The sequence below is a fragment of the Filicampus tigris genome, chromosome 9 (genome assembly GCF_054856515.1).
Source record: "Filicampus tigris isolate MCC_2025a chromosome 9, RoL_Ftig_1.0, whole genome shotgun sequence".
NCBI lineage: Eukaryota > Metazoa > Chordata > Actinopteri > Syngnathiformes > Syngnathidae > Filicampus > Filicampus tigris.
In genome coordinates, this window is record NC_141225.1 from 21,956,904 (window position 1) to 21,978,976 (window position 22,073).

General features: G+C 42.5%; 1 protein-coding gene across 2 annotated transcripts; it reads right to left on the reverse strand.

Moving 5' to 3' along the window:
- Window positions 1–5,452: 5,452 nt before the first annotated feature.
- Window positions 5,453–22,029, reverse strand: mst1rb (macrophage stimulating 1 receptor b). Of its 2 annotated transcripts, none has more exons than XM_086040903.1 (21): window positions 20,747–22,029; window positions 17,585–18,883; window positions 15,756–15,932; window positions 15,534–15,656; window positions 15,104–15,274; window positions 14,841–15,001; window positions 14,549–14,696; window positions 14,335–14,471; window positions 13,843–14,022; window positions 13,626–13,725; window positions 13,310–13,528; window positions 13,086–13,232; window positions 11,402–11,555; window positions 11,142–11,231; window positions 10,811–11,023; window positions 10,655–10,735; window positions 10,380–10,561; window positions 10,167–10,276; window positions 9,923–10,088; window positions 8,037–8,173; window positions 5,453–7,299 (listed from the first exon to the last, which is right to left on the reverse strand). In XM_086040903.1, the coding sequence occupies exons 2-21, from the start codon at window positions 18,788–18,790 to the stop codon at window positions 7,065–7,067; spliced, it is 4,137 nt and encodes a 1,378-aa protein (XP_085897029.1). In that variant the 5' UTR covers window positions 18,791–18,883; window positions 20,747–22,029; the 3' UTR covers window positions 5,453–7,064. The 2 variants fall into 2 exon arrangements, with proteins under 2 accessions (XP_085897029.1, XP_085897028.1); XM_086040902.1 differs by having other exon boundaries at window positions 10,811–11,026.
- Window positions 22,030–22,073: the final 44 nt, after the last annotated feature.

Genomic DNA, 22,073 nt, shown 5'->3' on the forward strand with positions numbered 1-22,073 from the left:
TGTACAGTTCACGATATTGCCGATATTGTGACATCCCTATTGCTTTCAATCCAAAGGACATGTGGGCAGTTTGTAAGGGGCTCTCACTAACTGGTGATGGGAACACTTCAGTTCCTATACGAGTGGGGTCAAAGTTTGTCCCTCGTTGACGGCAAAAAGTAGGATATTGATTCACGCTCCCACCCTCGCACATGGTCGCAAGCTGTGGGTCATGACCGAAAGAACCAGATTGGCTTCACCTCCTTCTTGCAGCTTTTTCCTCTTGCTCTTGTGTCATCTTTTCAGGGTATGGCGTGAACACGCCTCCTGAGGGAGAAAAACCTGCAAGAGATTATTGTGGCGAGATTGCATGGGGGCAGCAATATGTGAAGTGGAACAGCAGTTAACACCCTAGTGTGATCCTGGATGTCCAAAGTGGTTTTATAGCCTTTGGTTTATCAAAAACAACCCACGGCAATTATCACGCTGAAAGTCTCAGCCCCAATTGAATGAAATTGCCTTTTTCTGTCGTTCAAACTGTGAGGTCATAATGTTGATGACCGCGGCTTTCAGTTAGGAGCTTTTTAAATACATCGATAAATAAATCGTAGTTCATAAATGCATTAGGAGTGTAGGCGACTGAATTCATGGCTGTGTGATGGGAAGCCCTGAGAGAAAGGATAGAGGAGGGATAAACCACAAACAAGAATTTGTTCACCGAAACCGTCTTGTATTGCTCAACAATGTCCATTTCTCGTCGCTTTAAAATAACGTAGCATAAATTTAGAAACAGTAAATATCTGTGAACACAATTATGGAACAAACGATGGATACGAGGATGTAAAAAAATTCTAAACATTCAGAGAATATTGACTCATTCACTGGCAGAGAGAGAGAGAGAGAGAGAGAGAGAGATGAATAAGTTCTGACTGTGAAAGACTGTGAAAAGACAAGTAAATCCGTCAATGGCAGTGAATGAGTTAAATATTATATTGTATAAATATTCAGCCCAAAAAAAAAACCATGACAAGTTTGAAACGCTAGTATCGGTACAACCGAAGCTGAAACCGAAGATGAAATCGGCTCAACCTTCCCCGACACAAACCAAGACGATGTAAAAGATTTTGCAAAATATAGGAAAGGAGGGGCTTGTTGTGAACATCTTATGTAATTGTCACATCGCAGTGGCACTCCACAGATGGTCCAGGAGAGGTGGGCAGCAACAACGGCACATCTATTTCCACAACGCAGCAGTGAGAGCTCTTATCCCTCTCAGCAAGCCCACACTCTGACAGGAGGCTGAGGTACTTGACGAGCGGTACCAAGGCCACATACTGTACCGTCATTAAAAATGGATGCTGATGGGTACCGGAACATCAGTATGAAGGTCCCATAATACATGTGGCCTGAAAGTCAGATAGTTGTCACTGCATATGGCAGTCATCGGTGGGATATTGATTTTGATGAGGGCTGAGGAGTGTGCCGAGAGACAGGCTGGTCCCTGGAGAGATATTCAAGATTGATGCTTTCCGTATATGACGCGCATGCCGTCTCGCTTGAAAAAGGACACATACTGCGGGCCATGATGAACGAAGAGAAAATGAGCTACGGATTGTCGGGATGGCGACAATATATAGCTAGTGCACATGAGCAAATGTAGGAGGAGAAAATATGTCATGAATTTCATCCACGTGTCAGGGTTAAGGCAGCCGTAGTTTGCGTGTGTGAAATACAGCATGTTGATGCTGTTTGTTTGGGTCAGCAAGTCCGCCCGCCATTGCGTAACGAGAAACCAGTTTGCCGACTCAGGAAGGAATTATTTACAGTTCCGTACATTGGTAAACAGAACCAGGAAACGACTCATTTATGAAGCTTGTTTCAAGGTGAGAGGACAGACAGCCTACCTGAGAAATGTGCCTCACAGCAATAGTGAAATCAAACATCCTTTCTTCATAATCCCCCAAAACACGCTGTTTTACAGCGAGAAATGCTGCTGATATTTTAGTCTTGCAGTGTACTGCCAGCACTAAACACCAACGGGCACATTTAACTCTTGGCGGCTCCTTAATGGGTTTACATCCACTAGGTGGCCAGAAATTCGAAACAGATTTAATGACACCGGGCCTCATTACTTTTACTATGGGCCTTTCAGTCCCTGTACAATCAAAGCAAGAGCTTAGTTGGAATCGCCGGCAGTGAGTTAGAGGGGAAGTCAACCCAAACATTTGTTGTTTTTTTTAAGAATTTGTTCTTTGCAGGCCTACTGGTTGAAACAGGGCATTCTGATAAATATTCAGTTTGTGAAATGACAGTTAATCCACCCGATTTTAGCCATCTCCGGGGGGGGGCGGCCATTTTGTCACTTCTATCGACTGAAAATGACATCACAGTTGCTCAGGGTTTAGCCAATCACGGCTCGCCTGCTCTCAAAGCTGAGCCTTGATTGGTCGTTATCTGAGCATCCATGATGTCATTTTCAGTTGACAGAAGTGACAAAATGGCCGCCCCCGGAGATGGCTAAAAACAGGTGGATTTTACTGCTTAACTCATATTCCACTGTGTTTCAACTAGAGGACCTGCATCGAATATATTCTTGAAAAAAATATGTTTGGGTTGACTTCCCATTTAAATAAATTCCTGACGTACGATGGACTCATCTACGGCTCACCTTTGTCACCAGTTATGTTCAGTCTCTTTTGTCGATTATTTCTTGGCGCATCTCAAGTGTCGAGTAGTGATGGGGAAATGAAGCTTCAAATTTGCTTCATGAACCAGCTGTTGTATAAGATGTGATGTTACCTTAATCTTACCATGCGGCAAGTCCAAAGTACGGTAAATACAAGTAGGACACATTCAGGCGATGCTTCTCAACGTTTGCCCCACTACTAGAGACCATTTAAAATATTTAATACTGATCTGCTGCTAATTATGTTGTTATTTTGTATAGAATCTAGCTGGGTCTCTTTTATGTTCCATGGGAGTAATAATAACAGTCCTAATAAATTCTTAGGATTAAAGTTGCATACGTGAAGCTCCAACCAAAGGGCATAATAATTAAATGGCATGACTACGAATGAAAATAATTTGCTTGTCTGAACTTGCCCCGACCCTGGAAATAGATGCGAACGAGATGAACAGGCACAGATGCTAAAAGGAATTCTCCTCTGAACTTGTATTAGCGTGAGTGATAATCCGAGCTTTATTGTGCATTCTTTCCAAATACACAAGAGGGAAATCTTTTCCTTTACGACTCCCAAGATAGTACAAAGCAAGAAAAAGCTCCTCCAGCTTGGGGCACAGTATCATTAATTCGATATTTTCCATGTGCTGTGATGAAGTTTATTTGGCTGGAGGAATATTACGCGTGCTTTTCGTTTTTAGCATTGTTCTTCTTAAACCGTTCATACATATCGTCTTCCAATTAGCTTCCAAAATTGTTTTTTTTTTCATTTGACCATTATGTTGAGGTTTCTGCCGCATGTCAGTCACCTCTGGCTATAGTTGACTTTGTCACAATGCAGTGGACTCGCTTTACCTTGGTTATTCATAGGAGAAACTCGATTTAACCTCGTTCAAACCTTCAAACCTTTCCCTTATCAATATTCCTCAAGGTAATGTCTTCATCGAAGGACACCAGTAATGACTTGAATATTACATGAGGCCCCTGACACTGAGGAGCAGACTTCTAATCAACATTAGATGACCCAGGGAGTAAATGGCAGTAAATGTTTTGTGTGAGGCCACGGTGATTTGAATAATTGCATATTCAATCCTTTCCGAGATCAACTTTGCCCGGGATGATGTTTTATTAAGTCTCCGTTTGACACAAGAACTGAATTACTGGTGAAGTGTTGCGTCATAATGAGCGTAGTACTTTGAGGAGAGGAGTGACACACGCTCCCTTCCAACGTTAGTAAAACGTGGAATTGGAATACGGAAGGCCAATTTCTTTATTTTACGCTGTCGACTAAAAACACGAAGGTGACGTGGTGGTTAGCACATCCGCCTTATGGTTCTGAGGTTGGGGGTTCGTGTGGTTCATGTCTTGTCCTGCTTGTTAGTTGTTGTTTTTTTTGTTTGTTTGTTTTCCACCTGTGCCCATCAACCAGGTGCTTGGGACTTATCCAGGTGTTTCTCATTGTCTCGTCAGTTTGATTGTTTAATTTCTGTCTTTGTCGGTTCATTAATTCCAAGTGCTGTGCTGTCTCCTGTAGTGGTGTTTTTTTTTGTTTGTTTTGTTTCTTAGTTCGATTTTTTTGGGGTCATTTTAGTATTTAAAATTTTCCTGAGCTTTGTTTACATTTTTTTTGTCTTTGGTAATAAATTATTTTAGTGTGAGTACATCGTGCACTGCTGCATCGCTTCTCCACTTGCGTCCCAACCACGCAAAACCTTAATAGTGCCATTTCAGAAAAGTTCTAGGACTGGTATCACCAGAGCTGGGCATTTTAATAAAATTTCCCGGTCCGTTTCCGCTTGCAGCCTGGGTACCCTTCCGCCATCTGTCTATCCACCTTTTTGTCCAGTCGTAACAAATAGTAATCGCCTATAGGCCGGTCCGCCTATCATTTTAATTGGGCTTCCGCTTGCGTTTCTGTCTACAAACTTCGCCCAACTTCCACAACTCAACTCACTTGTTTGTCGTTTGATTAAGGTCAACTTTGGAGGCTCCACTGTGTAGCACGTTTTAAGCCCCTTCTTTGTAAACTTGACGTCTGCTTACACTGGCTAATAATGGCTCTCTGATGATGCTGACCTTAAAAACACAAACAGCACAGAAGAGGAAAAACAGACATGAAAGGGCATACCGTACAGGACCTCGTGGTGAACCCTGCTCAGGAGAAACGTCTTGCGATGCTCCAAGAGTGAAAACGTGGGGTATCTGTGGGCTCTGCACTGCAAAGTGAAGGATTTTGACATCTACATCAGGTTCAATTTTTCTTGATATCTAAGGCCCCACTACGCTTTGGATGAAAAAAAAACACAAAAAAAACATCATGCTTATTTCTCTCGGGTTTTCTTTGTTTGTGTGAGAGGTGTGGATAGCGCAGGGAGTGCCGATGCAGGGGGAGATGATTGTTTGGTTTATTTGAGAGGATGACGGAGTGGCTGTCAACACTCTGTTTCATCTGCTTTTTTATTTGAAAATGTTGTCGCTTGCTTGTGCTTAAATCCCAAGGGCCAAGTAAACGACTGAGAGGGGAAAAAAGGAAATGGTGCCTAATTGGTGTGTTTTTATTCGTGTGTTTTCGACATTGCTTGTTCACTGAGTTAAGCAGACGACGGATACTGGACCGAGGTCACTTATGTTGCTATGCTACTAAAAAATACAGAAGGGTCACTATGAGGCAATCAGAAGCATTTTTATCCTTCAGATTCCGAGCCGAGAAAGTATGCAACGCAATGCTGCCCCCTCGTGGTCACTTTAATACCTACACGCAACGTTTCCAAGGCCCAAATCACCATAAGACAATTATAAACAAATAAATATGTTTAATGTATTACACTACCTCAAAGGCATGCGGTCGATAAGAACAACATCAGATTTAGTTTCAGGGAATGTGGTACAAGTCCACAGAACAATCACTGGACTGCAAGAGAATTTCAAGCAAATATCATATGGGAAGACAATGGAGCATTTATTCGATATCCTATAACTTAACATTCATGTAGGCTACTCGTAGACTCTGTCCTCACTAGCAAGACGATTCAGTTCACTAGTAGAACGAATAGACCACACTAGTAAAGTGATTGTCTTACAGTGGTTTTTCCACTGCTCTCTGTTATTTCTGCACACTAGTATGACAACATAGGCATTTTGGTGCTACTAGTAAGGTGCAGGAGGCTACTAGTGTGTGACACATGCCCACTGGCTAGGCTTGGTAGCATTACTAGTGTAGCAACAATAGTAAACTAGTAAGGTTTAATGCAGACTAGTGGTCCAAAAGTTGCACTAGTTGTGGAAAAAAAACATTCTGAGTGAGATGCAGTCATTCTGCTAGTGCGCTGAACGCCTGACTAGTAAGCACATTCTAGTACATGGCCCTGAAGTTGAATATTGATGGATTTTGAATAAATGCTCAAATGGTGTTCCATACGTCTATAGACACACTCTGCAACGTTGACATTCCACTATGTTGCATGTCAGTAAACCTATAGCCCAACTTTATTTATAATATAAAATGCAGCTATTTGAGTGGTATTGTTTATGCTCTCCAGACTACCCTGGACACAACATTGAGTACACCTGTACAATCTAAGCAGTGCAAAACAAGAGCCCTGAATAATTCAGCCTGCTCTAAATAATTGATGTTTGTCTGCTCTGTATGTCTCGTGTTTGTGCTTGCTGTTTGCATTGATGTCAATACTACTGACTGAGGCCTTTTAATATTTTGTCCATCTAATGGAGCGGAATACACAACATATTAGAAACATCTCTCAGTATGATATTTTTTTGTTAGTATTATTGTTTACCTATCAGCAGTGATAATAAACGAATGTCCCCGACAATAAAACTGAACACTACTATGATTGTAAAGGCTGAATTTTGGCTCTGCCTAGTTTATTGGATCTTGCGACAGACTGTGCAAGTGTACCTAATGTTGTGGCTAGTAAGTAGTCTTAGTAAGTAGTCTTAAATCTGCATCCACAACAAAATATAGTAGCTGCTATACAATGTGTAATGTAGCTTTTTGTATGACAAAAGCTACCCAGTGTACTGTACTGTAGTTTGGTGTTTGAAAAGCCTCGGCGCTTTTTTGAAGAAGCAGCATCACATTTATGCTACCCTCTGAACACAAGGTCTAATCGGCTAACTGACACGTTGAACAATGCAAAAGTATCATTAAAATGGGGTTTGGAGGTCACAAAACTGCAATAGCTCTTGGGGTCGTCGTTCCTTGTAGGGTGGAGTGTGCTATAAAAGCCTTACTATTGTACCGAAAAAACTCCTGTGAACACACACAATGGGCCATTGGACGGACGGAGTATTGGCGCAGTAGATGCTTACGGGTAAAACACACTTGACTTGGGTTTTTGTCCTCTTGCGTTTAGAAGGGATGCCAGGTCATTTTGAAGGCGATGGATCAGGAGGAGACCGAGCCCGAGTGACTATCAGCATCCGTGGAGTCGTATTCGTCAGCGGACTCAGTCAGCGCTGGGTAGGGCCTCGGCTGGTCCAGGTTGACATACGTGACATTCAGACTGATGTAGTGTTCACCCTCGAGGCTTGAGAGGATGGTGGTGACAGCCGACACCAACGTGGCAAAGTTAGGCCTCAATTCGGGATCGGGGTCCCAGCACTCGAGCATAATGCTAAACCTGGAAAAACACAAAATACGTTGTGGAGTGAGGATGGAACGGCAATTCCGATGCTCTTGCAACTATCGCGCTAATTCGTCCCGTTTCTTTGACAATTCCGCTGTAAGAAATAAATGAGCAATTTAGCTATCAGCTTTGTGTTCATTTAAACAGGCGCAGATAGCACACTGGGCAAGTCAATTTGAGAGTAAATTAAGACGAGATCACGATTGTCAGTATTTGCACTTTTTGTGACATTTTTGGGTGGTGTGCGGTGAGATTTTATTGGTGCAAAATCGGTGCTCAATGATGGTTGGGTAACACTTCCTGAAACGATGAAGAATGAATGGCTTATCTATTCTAAACTATCACATGCAAAGGGATTTGTCATTACATTTTTTTCTAAAGAAAACATGTCTCATAGTAACATTTCTCCAGTGTGCGCGTGCCTGTTGTTTCTGATGTACATATTAACTACAAAACTCAAACAAAGCATTGCTTAACATGCTGAAATAACAAGTGGTGGACAATTTACAGATTTCACACTACTGAGTCACCGTATGTACGTCTTGCCGTGCGTCCACCTACTCTCCATCTTATGAAGAATAATTACACGATAAAATCAGTATTGCGACTGAGGCAGTTCTCTGTTAAAATAAGCAGCCATGACTGACTATTCAACAAAGCAATGCCATGTGTTTTGAGGAAGCGGTTCAGATCATAAATTGATGAATAGATATGGATATTGTAACACTTACAAAGGGCCAGGGCAATACTGAGGCTGGGGAAGCCGCCTGCCCTTCAGTAAGTAGTGCGTGATGTCATAAGGGTCCACTTCTGGGTAAGGGCTTGCTCCTCTGGTCAGCATCTCCCACATCAGCACACCAAAGGACCACTGCTCCAAAGACGCCAAATGTGACAAAATATCAATACATGCTGATGACGATTTTTCATTTGAAAAATGCAGAATCCATTTGAGAAACGCTCATCCTGAGACGATCTCTTTATATGTACAAATGATGTCCTGCTGTATTATTACTACCGTGCTCTGCTACCCAGCTGTAAGAAAACGCTCATATGTATTTTGTTTGTCGTGTGAGTCGTTAAGAGATTTGCTTCTTTTAAATCCAGTTTTTAATAGATCGTCAAGCACAGTAAATAACACTCCAAATAAAGACCCAAGACTTTGTGGGTTACTTGGGGACGTTCCAGATGGGAAGAAAACAAAAGCAGCGTTGAAAAAAAATGCTACGTCACAAAGAAGGTTTCAAAGCAGCTTGTATTTTCTGTTTATCCATAATAATGTTCACACACAGCACCGGTCTAGTGAAAATCCGAATCCAGTGCACCAAAATCAACTGTTACAGCTAAACCAGTAGTGGCAGTAGCGGACTTTTTATTTTCTAACTGAGATGAGGCACTTTTTTGTTGAAATGGACGATGCATCCGGTAATTCATTGAGACGTGGCAATAGAGGGGAGGACAATGTTTGAAGGATGTATGACAACATGTCCAAAGTCCGGCCCGCGGTCCATATGCGGCTCACGGTCAAATTGTATCCAGCCCGCAGCCCCTGTCATAGAATTGATAACGTCTGGCCCGTAGCCCCGTTGACGAGCGTATAAAATACACTCTAAATGCAATTCCGCATTTACACACAAGAGGGCAGCAGCACTCTGTCCAACTCCATAACCCTGCGTGACCCTTTTCGGACAGTTTCTAAAATAGCCACAATGTATGAAAAAGGTAAAGTTGACAGAGAGGACCAACAATGGAAATTGAACTATTTTTTCCACTGAAATATGCAACAACTGTGTCTGCTTCATTTGCAAGGAGACTGTTACCTATGTCCCCGTTTTTAAATCTAAAAGTTCACGGAACATTTATTTTCAACAATATGCCACGTTTCAAATTACTCCTGGCCTGTATTGGTGAATAAGATATATATATGTATATTTTATATATTTCCCTGTTATAGAATTAAACTGTTAAGAGAAAATTTAATTGCTAGTTGTTATTGATGTTTGAAATGTAATTTGCACTGGTGAATGTTGTTGTTATCCTTTCGGCTTTCCCCATCAGGGGTCACCACAGCGAATCAAGTGCACGCACGATTCGCATCATTGATTTGGCAAAGCCTTTTACGCCGGATGCCCTTCCTGACGCAACCCTATTAGCAGGGCACACACACAGACACCATCACTGAGCGGAAACCAATCACACGCTGCTCGCACACAACTCGGGCGCGTGTACCACTACACTATCAGTGACACAATTTGCACTGGTGAATACTTTTTTTTATTTCCCTGTTTTAAATCTAAAAGTTCAATGAACATTAATTTGCCAGTGGTATGTCATGTTTAAAACGGACCAAAAGACATGTTTAAGAATCTTGAAATTTAAATTAAAAAAAAGTCAAAAACTAAAGTCAGACAGGTTTCTTAAAATGCGCTTGGATTTTATTGGTGTTCAGTGTAAAAAAGAATGTCAAGCTAAATGGTCGGCCCCCCGCATTTTCACCTCACCAAAAGTTTGGACACCTCCTGATGTATGGTATTGAAATCACATACCATGTTTCAAAATGTCAAAAGCTAGCACCTTTTTTTTCTTTTAGTCCTGATTATGTTTTATTTTATTCGCTTACCACGTCAGACTTTGAAGTGAACTTCTGTGTCCGTAGACTCTCAATCGCCATCCATTTGACAGGCAGTTTAGCCTTTCTGTGGTCTTGAATACTGTAGTACTCCTTATCAAAAACATCTCTGGCCATGCCAAAGTCTGCCACCTTGACTGTATAAGACTCATCCAGCCTAGAGACAGAAAACCAAAATATGAGGAGGTCTGTGGAAGAACGGCAGATTTTTCTGCCAGTTTCCTATTTGACCCACATGCAGTTGCGTGCTGCGAGATCTCTGTGAACAAACTTCTTCTGAGCCAAATACTCCATCCCCTTGGCGACCTGCAGTCCGAAACCAATAAGATCCTTCACAGTGGGGTTCTAAATAAAAACAGTCACGGTGCATTAAATAGCCGAAAGTCTTCCGTGCATTTCATTGCGCACGTGAAACCGATAAAAGAACATCCACTGTCGGAAGTCTCACCCTCTTCTCGCAGCGTATGAAGTGGCGCAGGTCCCCGTGTTTCATATAAGGCAGAACCACCAGAGGAAGACCTTCTTGTGGCAGGAGGATGCCCAGCAGAGACAGCACATTGATGTGATGGAAACCCTTCATTATGATACCTTCCTTCAAAAACTGCTCCACCTCCTCAACATCTGTTATTCCTGACAACACGCAGTGTTTTGAAAAGGTCCATAGGCGCTCAGTGAAACCCTCGGAACGGCACGGATCACAAACAAGACACAAACATGACTCACTATTCAAAGACTTGACAGCACAGTGTATTTCTCTGTTGCTATGGTCAGTCAAGTAGCCGTGATAGACTGTTCCAAAATGACCTGCGGGCCAGACAGAAAAAGGCACAGTGACAGAGACGGAGCTGCCGCAAATATACAACCAGAGTTATTTCTTACCCTTGCCAATGATCCGATGGTGTTGCACAAGGAGCATTTCAGCAGGAATAAGAACATCCTTAACCTCCTCCAACAACTCTGGCCGAAAACTGGAAATGGAAATTTTCTCCGCAGCCATTAGAGGGGTGAGAGTAACGTCTATACTGCCTGCGGCATAGGACAGGCTGGGGAAGGCCACGGGCCCGGCCACGGGAGTCGGAGGGTTCAGGGGTACTACTAAGACAAGCGCGGAGAAAGAGCTATTGAGAAAACGTCAGCTGTCACACAACCAGACTGGCAGCTAGCTCGCTGTTAAGAGTTGAGCACTGGAAGTTCTTAGTCAGAACGTCACCTCTCCTGTAGTCCCCAACCGGTGACAACTCCACATTATTTGTCCCAGAGCGGCTAGCGCTGTGGGCCAAGCGGCTCTCCACCATGGAAGCTGAACAACAGTTGACGTTGTTTTAATGATCAACCACTCATCAAGTGCGCAGACGAGTATGGACAATGAAACACCAAGGATGTTCCGCTCGAAAGACTCGCGTCATTCAACAACACCCTTAGCCGCTCGCTGTTGTATAAACAGGTCTGGTCAAGGTCCACGCGGCCTACCTTTCTTTTTCTTCCTCAAGTGCTTCATGACAGCGAAGGCCAGCACTGCCCCGGCCACCAGAGCTGCAAGGATGCCCAGCACGATCCCCACCATGTAGTGGTTGCTGACTCGTATTACTTTGCCCACATTGTGGACCTGCCCGTTAATTGAGATCTACAAAGCCATTAGACAGTCCGTCATACATTTTGAAGAAAGGCTGTTTCCATTGCAAAATTTTCATGAAGCAGATACCTTTTTCAATTTACTTAACGGAATGGCTGTCACACAAAGTGAATGCTTTTTCTTACATGTATGTATAGCATCAATTTGCTTTCAAGCCCGGGTAAGATTAGGGCTCACGGAACCCCATAGAGCAGGGATCATCATTTACTTTTTTTAATCTGATTTAATTTGACACACACTTCTGAAATAACAAATCTGCTGAAATTATCATCAATGATATGTTATTATCAATGATATCCATCAAAGTGAATGTGCTGATCATGTAAATTGTCCCACAATAATTATCAACAATCATTTAACAAGATAAATATCAATATGAAGCACTCTGTTTCTGTAAATGAGTGTTTACATTTTTTTTTTTTTTCGCAATGAGTGTTTACATTTTGAAATGGTGTTCCATCACCTGCACTAAAAAGGCTATAGCCAAAACACATGGACAATAAAAAGTACGGGAACTGGTTAAAAAATGTGAATGCGCACGGATAGGGTGAAAATAAAAACAAAAATGAATAAAAATTAGCAGAGGTTTCTATGAAAAATGGGGGAGAGGTTAAAATAAATCTGCAAATAGGGGAATTTGCAAATGCTTAACGACTATTACGGGTCCACTGATGATGCTCTTAAACGCCCTTAAACAGTACAACAAGAGGCCACCAGATGGCACTAAAGCAAGAATATCGATCATGTTATTGCTTCGCCCATGAGCACAAAAACAGCACAAGGGTTATTTTTTTCTGAATATAATGGTCAGTCAGCCCAAAAAACTGGAAAGGCTGAACCATGACAATATGGGGATTCACTGCACAGTATGTGGACAAATACTGATTTTATTCTGTGCTGCTCGAGCCTGTATGCGCATTCTCACAAACACATGAAAATGTGCGCTTATTAGCAGCCTTGCCAGTCAAAGCAGGGCTGACTGGCGTTTCGCTTGGAGGTAAATGCCAATAGAAGTGATATGCACCTTGTTGAATGTCAGGGTTCAGGAGCCAATGTCATTTTTGTTTCTCTCGCAAATCTGATAATAGTTTGACCGTCCAAGGTAAATGAAAGCTCTGTGAATGAGAAACAGGGCCGCAGCTGCCTGGCTCTGTCTAAACAGCGACACTCATTAACATGTTTTGTTTTAGTTGTTCATTCCACCAAATGGATAATCGTATTATCGCAGCTTGAGCTGTTGAAATTGCTCAGTGACTTCCTGAAAATTTACAGCATGTGCGGCGTTTATTAATCCAATATTATTTTCATTCCCCCTGAAAACATTGCCTTGTTATCTTTATGTTTGACGCAGACATTTTGGAATCTCAGACTTCACTGTGTTGAGTTAAGTTCGGCATTTTACAGCACAATTATAATCATTGGATCTTTCTCAATAATGAGGTTTATTTAATAACCAGGGTCCTTGTACATTTTGGAAACGGCACACAATCCGCCACAACAGAAGGCTCCCGCCAGACTAACCTTCACAGGCAGCCCCTCACTTGGGATGGTCACGTTTTTGGGTATCCTGCAGGTGATCTCATTATCCAGGACTTTGGCATCACAATCAACGCCCGCCACCGTCATAACGATGGTCATGCAGGAGCTGACCAGGTTTAGTTTCTGATGCTACGAACAACGAGGAAAACCAAAACGTTATCACGGCAGATCCAACTACTGACTCGCCATTCACTATTCGCCCTTACATGCAGTGAAACCTCATCAAACCCGGGATACAAATGCAGCTCATGACCCTCTGTTTCAAAGGGTATTGGCTCGCCATAAGGGTGGTAGGAAAACTCTTTGTTCCAAAGTCCCATTGCTCCGTCCATGTCGAAGGAAAGCTCTCCTTCTTCCGTCTCATCCCTTGGAAATACAGGAGTGACGCATACCATCCTTGTAGACAAGGCCTTGCCAATGCATTCCTGGAAGCAAATAATGCAGTCATATTTGAAAACAAGTTGCCTATACATTGGAATTGGAATAACTAAGCAGAGCTTTTTATTCAAAGTACGTAGATACCCTTGTCACGGGCTTCAGGTGGCTCTCATTGGGTTTGAAGTGGATGATGGTACGATAAACAGAATCCAGGTTCTCTCCTTCAATCAAAATATTTGAGCCCCTAGAGTTCCGACACAGACGCATTAAAAAAAAAAAAAAAAACTTATGTTTCAGTAACATTAGGCAATTGTTCTAATGCGCTGTACCAAGTGCTTTTTTTGCTGTTTTACAGGCCTACCTGTCAAAGCTGCAGTCAGGCAGGACGGCTGTAATCTTGGGGTTTTCTTTGTAGTAAAAAACCTTTGTTGTGATGACAGGAGACTTGTCGATGAAAACACTGAGAGGTACGTCCCGCACCTCTGAGATGGGCTGGGACTGACAGATGATGGAGGACATATTGCCTTTAGGCTTTGTGACTCTGCAAAGAGGTATGTATAAATGACAGCTGATACTTAAATGGGAATAATCCTTTTTTTTTTTTTTTAATTAAAATTTGAAAAGGGTTGATATACAGTATACGTCAAAACATCAATATGTCGCATGTCATAAAGGGTTAGAGGAATTCTCAAAATTTGAGTTTGCAAAAGCCAACCTTAGTCGAACGACATGATCAAGAAATAAAAATGTTCCGCGGAAGAGCGTGTTTCAGTGAGTCTCTCTATAAAAGGCATCGACATGCAAATCTGTCAATTCTTGGTGACAGGGAGGTACGATAAAAAACATTTCAGACCTTTTTATTGGGCAAGGCAGATCATTGAGTGTGACTCTCCTTGTTCTTCCGGCATCCAAGTGAGCGCCGGTCACTGTGATCAACGTGCCCCCGATGCGAGGCCCATAGTTGGGCTGGATCTCGGTGATGTTGGGTATCTGCACACAGCTTCGTCAGTTAAGACATGAAATATTCAAAAATCATCTGATGGCTCAAATGGAATCGTTAAAATTACCAGAAATGTAAAGCCGGGCATTTCCGCCTTCCCGTCAATAGCATAGCGTCCCTCCACCTTCACGCCTCCCTCGCCCTCACGCACTTCCACTGTAACGTCGACTGCTTTTGACAGGTCAGTGGCCCTGGAGCGAATCTTACACACCAGGCTAAAAAAAAAAAAAAAAAAAAAAAAAAAAAAAAAAAAAAAAAACAGATTCCTGAGTTTTTTCTGCACTGTGTCAGATGACAATATGAACTAACTACTTGCAATACAACTGATGCACAAATTGAAGCTCACATAGTTCACTCACTGTGTGTTGTTACTCTTGACAGGAAGCACAATGCACGACGTCTGTCCCAGTCGAACCTGGTGGGTTCTGGAGGTAATAGCGGGTCTTAGGGGTGACTGGAACTCCCATCCGCACACTGTTAACTCTGTTTGACCATCAGGGGGAGCAGTCCGTGGAAAGAACTGCGTCAATAAAGCAGAATTTATAGCACTACTTGGAAATGCAACGTCTGTCGCTTGCGTATCCGATGTCTATTTCATCCAGGTGTATAAAACGAGACTAACCCCGGTGATCCGTGGTGGGCAGGACTCATTCCTCCAGTGACTTGGGCACTCGCTCGCCCACGAACACAGCCCTGAGCACCAGCCACAGCCCATGAATTTAGGGGCTGTCAGGCACATGGCACAAGTCAGAAAGTGTTGACATCCCGGCCCTCTTTGGGGGACCTGAAACATCTGCAAGAGAGATGAACAATTCTAGGTAATGTACTCATTAAATCAGTGAAGGAAGAGTCCCGCCTCTTCTTTCATTTCTAATATTTAGTGAGGGTGATTCAGACATGATGCGGGCTAATTAGACGTTAACAAAACCTATTGAATAAAATGGGAAACGTCTCAAAATAGTTCAAACGCTCGAGGTCACACTGGGAAAACAAAATACAAAATACACTCACTTTAGGCTTTTTTTGTTTTGTTTGTTTATTTGTTTGTTTACCTTGTCTCCAACCACAAAGAGGAGATACTCTGATGAGTAGACCGCAGCAATGGATGAGATCCTTTGGTTCTCCAGCAAAGAGTAATTAGCAAAAATAATCGGACTGGATCTTGTCAGCACCAGCTGCAAGCACAAACGCAATTTAAGAAGAGAACGACGCCTATTCAAGTCGATGCCAATCACCGCAGCGGCATATCAAAAAGAGAATGTACAGTAGCATACCTGCAGTAGCCGACCCGTGGACGTTCCAATATGGGCAACGGTCTTGTTGTCAATTGTGGTCACCAGCAGAGAGGTGAGGAGAACGTTTGTCATCTGTCGGTTGAAGAGGTCCACTCTGTAGTAGGGCTGGGAAACCATGGTTGGGTGGTCTCTGCATGTGGCGTTGTTCTCCATGCTCTAGTCAAAAGGCCACAAGCAGCAGACGCAGATGACGCAGGTGCGGGCGGGGCAGTTACACTATCACGGGGTGGAAGAACCGATCCCCTGTCCCCGTAACTTCCACTAACAAATCGAGTTAAACTAAGTTCCAAAGGCGTCAAACTCCAAAAACAAGAAATTGGGTCAAAAATGAACCGGCGCACTACTTTTTCCCAAAACAACCCAGAAAGTTGGCTCCAATTGACCCAAGCCGTGAGCCGGTCCATTTTTGACCCAATTTGGGTTATTTTTTTACTCAACTGTTTTTGGAGTCACTCCCTCAAAGGCACTTCAAGAAATGTCCTTGAGACCAATTACTACTTTCCCATTAGACATCTTGTGGCATCTTAGAGCATTAAGGGCCCTTGAAAAGGACACGTTTTTCAGCAAGGTTAGGAAAAAAAAAAAAAAAAGTGAATAGGCTGGGGTTCACTGTATTGTGGTACAGATTAGAAAAAAAAGAAGTCCAGACATATTATCCACCATAGAACTGAAACGTTATATTACGATAACAGTTTATTAATCATTGGACAGGATACGCAGATACATATTGCGCGTGAGGAAGAAATTTTGCTCAAGCTGTGCCAAGTGGCCCGAGGCTCAATTACCTTGAACAGGGAATAAGTCACATTTTGGTCACAAGAATGTAAGCCCCATGAAAAAAAATGGCACACAGCAAATATGTTGTGATAATATAATCATTACATGATTTCATTACGGCAAGATTAGTGATGATGTGCGGCAACAGTGAGGGAAAGATCACTCTGTAGCTATAGAAACAGAGCAGGATGGTTTAACTCTTTGGATGAAGCACATACTGGTCTGTAGCCTGGCGTGACATCACTTTTCGAGTGGGTAAATGATGGGTAGAAAAAAAGGGGTGTTTTTGACACTGGTTTGATTGTTGTTACGTAAACATCACCTATTCTGTAATGTGCCGAGCAAGTGTTTTCATGAGACAGAGTAAACCTCAAAGTGAACTGGGAGTGAATCCCGTGGTCTTGTCAAGCAGATACCACAGAAAAGAAATGTAATACTTGTCAGGCACGTGTGACGCACTTGGCAGCCCAGATGTTTGGATTGACTCACAAATGGGAAAAAAAAAACTAGATTTCAGACCGTGCTGGCAGGTCTGGCAGGCAAATGACATCACAGTTGCTCAGGACTTAGGTAGCGAGCAATCGCGGCTCACCTGTTTTCTGAAGCAGAGCCGTGATTGGTTGTTACCTGAGCCTCGAGTAACTGTGATGTCATTCTCAATCGACGGAAGTGATAAAATGCACCCCCCCCCCTTGCGATGGCTAAAAACGGGTGTATTTTACCGCTTAAATCATATTCCACAAACGCCATAGTAATCAGAATACCATTTTTAGACTAGTGAAGGCGCATAAAAGATATTATTACAAAGAATTTTTCGGGTCGACTTCCCCTTTAAAAAAAACAGCATCAAAATTACCCTCCCATCCAGCACAACCCTTTACTTTTCAACCAACACAGCACATTTCTGTCAACAACCGCTAAATTGTATCATCTTCCCGCTTATAAAGTGAAGAACAAACGAAAGCCCAGTACCCATCTGCACTATGTGCACCAAAAAAAAAAGCAAGTCGTTGTAATAGCCGTTGACTCACCTCATGAGGGCAGCTTTCACAGGGCTGGAAGTGGCAAAGTCCCCTGGACAGTTGCTCAGGTCCAGACTCACAGCAGTCATCCACTCCATCTGCGATTGCCTCATTGACATTGTCCATGGGGAAAGCACACAGGGCTGAATCATGCTCCGTAACGCCACTGTCATCCGTGACAGCAAAGACGCCGTAGAGGATATCATCCTCCTCCTCCGCCCCCAGCTCTTCAGCCAGCTCCCTGCCGGCTTTACCAAAATGTGCCGCCTGAACTACGTTGTACACCACATCCTTGTAGGGTTCACTGGCCACGTTCCTCCGTCGTCGTTTAGGTTCAAAACGACACTCCAGGACGACCTCGCGGTATCGTTTCATCTCCCATTCGTTGCGCGGGAGACGGCCGAGTCGGGTTTGAAAGGGAGAAGATTCCTGGTCCGGGCTCTCTCTTTGAACTGAGAGGAAGTAGACAAACTCTTGAGTGAAAAAGCTGTAGACATATTCAATGTGGTAAGTCCTCCTCAGCCCGGGAAGGACAGTCAGGCCACGAACGTCACTGTAGAAGCCGTCTTCTGTTGCCAGTGGTCGACGCACGGATATAGACTTCCTTCCATAGCGCTGAGTCACACTTTCATTAACAGTAGCGGCGACAAAGAAGTAGACCGCCTGACCCTCCTCCACCATGGTGACTTTGGTACCAAGCGGGCTGGCGACACAGTCAGGACAGTAGGCAGCAGAGTTTGAATCAGCTCGAAACAAACACTTGGAAATGGATGGTGGCTCGCCGTTGCCGTCGAGTTGGTGGAAATAGCAAACGCCGTACTGGGAACTTCCACAGGAATACAAATACATGAAGAGGGTGTCCAACAACAACACCTGATTGTCGGTGTCCTCCAGGAAGTTGGGGTCTCTGTCAATTCGACACAGATCACAAACCTGACATTCCGGGCTTCCCACCGGCCCGGTTCGAAGTCCCCATGTCTTCTCCAAGCTTCTGTTGACAGCTTCGATGATATTTTGCGAGGCTACGTACACCTCCTGGTACAGGGAGTTGTTGACAATGTTCTGGATAGGGCCACGGGCTTGGAAAAAGGGCATGGTGTAAACCACCGAGAAGTTGACTGGGTTCGGGGCCAGTGAGGGACAGGTGGCCAAGGCAAGGGCCAGCAGAGTCTGAAGACAGACACACGTCCCCCACTGGAGGGTCCAGCTGGCCATCCCCACCTGAGATGCGGAGGGGCCAACAGCACTCGGAGTTAACTCCGCGTATGACGTCTGGACAAGAGCATGGTTAACACCAGCACGGGATATCTGGATAAAAGTAAAAGTCAAGATTGAGTAAATGAACAATCACAAAGCAATCAACGTTTAAATATATGAATGAAGAAATAAAATTATTTTTGGGGTAGTGTTACTCTAAAATTAGTTTAAGATGTGGATAATATAATTACTAATTTTATCACTATAGGACACATAATTAGTGAATTTAAACAATTTTTGTAATTGAGCACGAGTGGTATATTGTACGATTTCTGTGGAGCCAAAAAATAACATTTTAAAACATTTTTTCCATGGATATGAATACATACAACACACAATTAATCAGGAATAATTCAATTAGTCATTTTGTATGCCCAAACTTCAAGACTTCTGTTTAAATAATGAAAATATGACTATTGGGCTTATTTTAGCCTTGAGTGTGAATGCTAAATATGCTATATTGTAATGTATTTGTTTTTAACAACAATCCATCTACATATTTTCTATACTGTTTATCCAGGGTCTCGTGAGTAAACATGACAAGACAATTCAACGTAATATTTGCAGGAAGTCACGCTAAAAATAACCTCAGTCTCATTTTACTACCCACAGCAACTAGCATGGCTCTCTGTTTTTATTGTATAAATACAGTATTAGCTCACACTGTTGTGTGGTGAATCAGACATTTATCGGACTTTTGTCATCATCAATTATTTGTCTCACACAAGCTGTGGTCTGTCTTAAAATAGAAATTAGAGTGAGGGATATTTTTTTTCTCTCCCGTAATCAGTCATATGTTCCGTAATCAGTCCATTTCGGGTTTAACAGAATGTATTTCACTAATGTCCCGACCCAAGGTAGCATTTGAAACCTCTCCATCCTGTGCAGACTAGATTACCTAGTTGATCATTAACTTCGTACATCACACTAAAGCAGCACTCCCAAACCCTGGCCTCTCTAGTTGACATTCATGTCACAACCGTTACGTGCCACGCGAGGGAAATGATGTCCACGGACGGATGCGCTGAGGAAAGTCACGTTCAAATTGCCTGTCTGTTCATGTCTGAGCATTTCATATACTTCCATTACCAAAGTAAAGTAGTCAAAAATACATTTTTATCGTGAAATATTTCACATTCACCTTTGAAAAGGCACAAAGTTATTATTCAGTCTTGAATAGTGTTTTACATTAATAATTTATGGAATGCCACAGATGTTTTGTTACATTTTAACAGGTCAGAGTGAGGTTAAAGTTAAGTGTCTGAAAGCCGAGGGTAGGTGGGGGCACATTGTAATGGCACTATAACTTTCATAATCCGGTTGTGATTCATAAAACAAGTGATGACAACTGATTTTCCTTTTTTATGTTGTATTTTTTTTTCTTTGTCACAATGTTATTTTGTGGCCAGCTTGAAGGTTTGACCGGGGGCGTAATCAGTATATTCCCTTTTAAAGAATGTGTAGTATAGGAACCCATTAGCATTGGTCTAAAACATGACATTGAAAGTCATAAATCTATGAATATGATATTCATAAATTAATATTGATATTGATATGCTCCATTTGCCTCATTGATTTTTTTTAATGGGCAAATAAATGGGCTGGCAAATTGGTTCAAGCCATTTATGAAGGATCATTATTGCCTGCTCTCTGGTTTATTGGTATCTCTTAATTCCATTTTGTCTCATGCGCCACGTGAATTAAAAAAAAAAAAGAATCATTTAGTAATACATAACTTAACTATAATTCAACACCGTGTCCATGTGACATATCCTTCGAAAACGGGGTTTAAAGATAACATTCGGTGCAGGTATAACGTCAAAAAGTGTCCTCGTTATTAATACGTTACACAAAATACATTTGCACTCCTTTGGATAGTCGTTTTGCTTATGTTAGTTTAAGGCGGCGTCTTACCTGCACGGGTCGTCGGTACCATCGCAGCCTGGTTCTTGTAGAAACGGTCCGTCGCAGCTGTCAGTTGTCCGAGGAGTGGGGCATAGTTTGGCTTTCTCAACTCGCGACTTTTTCCGCGCAGTTTCGTGCTGCTCGCTCCTCCTCCCCAGATGTCAACTTAGCCAGTGGCTGCCACGAGGGTCCAATCAGCCGATTCGCTTGCGTTGAGTTTTACTGGATCAACGCAAAACGTGATGTCAAATTATTTTGCACGGCTGGCAAAGTAAAAGTATCAATTTGCTGTAACTCCTTTACCTGCAGTAGCCTCTGAAATGTACTAAAAAAACCCGTTTTATTTATTTATTTATTTATTATACCTGTTTTAATAACTTGTGAAAAACTTTACACAAAATAGTTTTCTTTTTTATCAACTTGCGTGACCACACCGTAAAAAAAATCAAATAAAAAAACTGAACTAGCCAATGACAGCAACTGAAAATTCATCCCTAAATATGGATATTGAGGGGGTGGGGGGTTGGTTCAGATTGGACATAATTTGAATGCTGAAACCTGGTGTTTTATATGCTGGTACAAGACAACGCATACAACAGGAGTCATTCTTGTATCTGACAACATCAAGCAATTTCAATGTTCTTTTATGTTGCTGCTGTCCCTTTTTTCCCCCTTTTTATAAAACCCTAACTTTAATTCTCTCTAGTTACGTTTTGTTTTGGTAGATTGCCATCATCTGCAGAGGTTAAAAAAAATGAGTGAGCCCATGCATGTTGGCAAAGTAAGGCGTAAAAAAAAAAAAAAAAAAAAAAAGTACAAATGTAGTGAGCAAAAGGAAAAAGTCATCACATGAACAGACCCGAAAAATCACTTTAAATATGATAAAGATTTTCTACTTTGTTCCGTCACAACACTGTTTATGTTTTAATGCGGACTGCAAATGGCTGCATGACGACCAGTTCAGGGCCCCTCGCCCAAAGTCAACTGGGATAGGGTACAGCTTACCCGTGACACTGATGAGGACGAGCACAGAAAAATGATGCATGGGTGTTATAGTAAAATCACTGCACTGAATCATGAAGGAAAACGTTTGAAAAGGCCCTCGGTATATACAGTAAGGTAAACAACATAATTAGGAAAACCACTCAAAGTTCAGCAAAAAGCAGTGGTCCTGTTATTACCACTTAGCTCAGCTCTTGTAATGGCTCTCTCATCACATTGTGATCGGCTAAATGTACTGTAAAGTGCGCCTTTCCTTTACTGTTAACATGTTTAGGAAACAGAACAGCATGTTTAATGCAGGTCTGCACAACTCAAAGATGATGGTACTCCCCCC

Bases quoted from the DNA above. Each gene is read 5' to 3' on its own strand.
- mst1rb (XM_086040902.1), bottom strand. From the start codon at position 18,790: ATGGCCAGCTGGACCCTCCAGTGGGGGACGTGTGTCTGTCTTCAGACT. The intron at 15,933-17,584 runs GTGAGTCAACGG...CCTTTTGACTAG, and splicing joins GTGAAAGCTGCCCTCATGAG to AGCATGGAGAACAACGCCAC. The intron at 14,023-14,334 runs GTCTGAAATGTT...ACCTCTTTGCAG, and splicing joins CTGCCTTGCCCAATAAAAAG to AGTCACAAAGCCTAAAGGCA.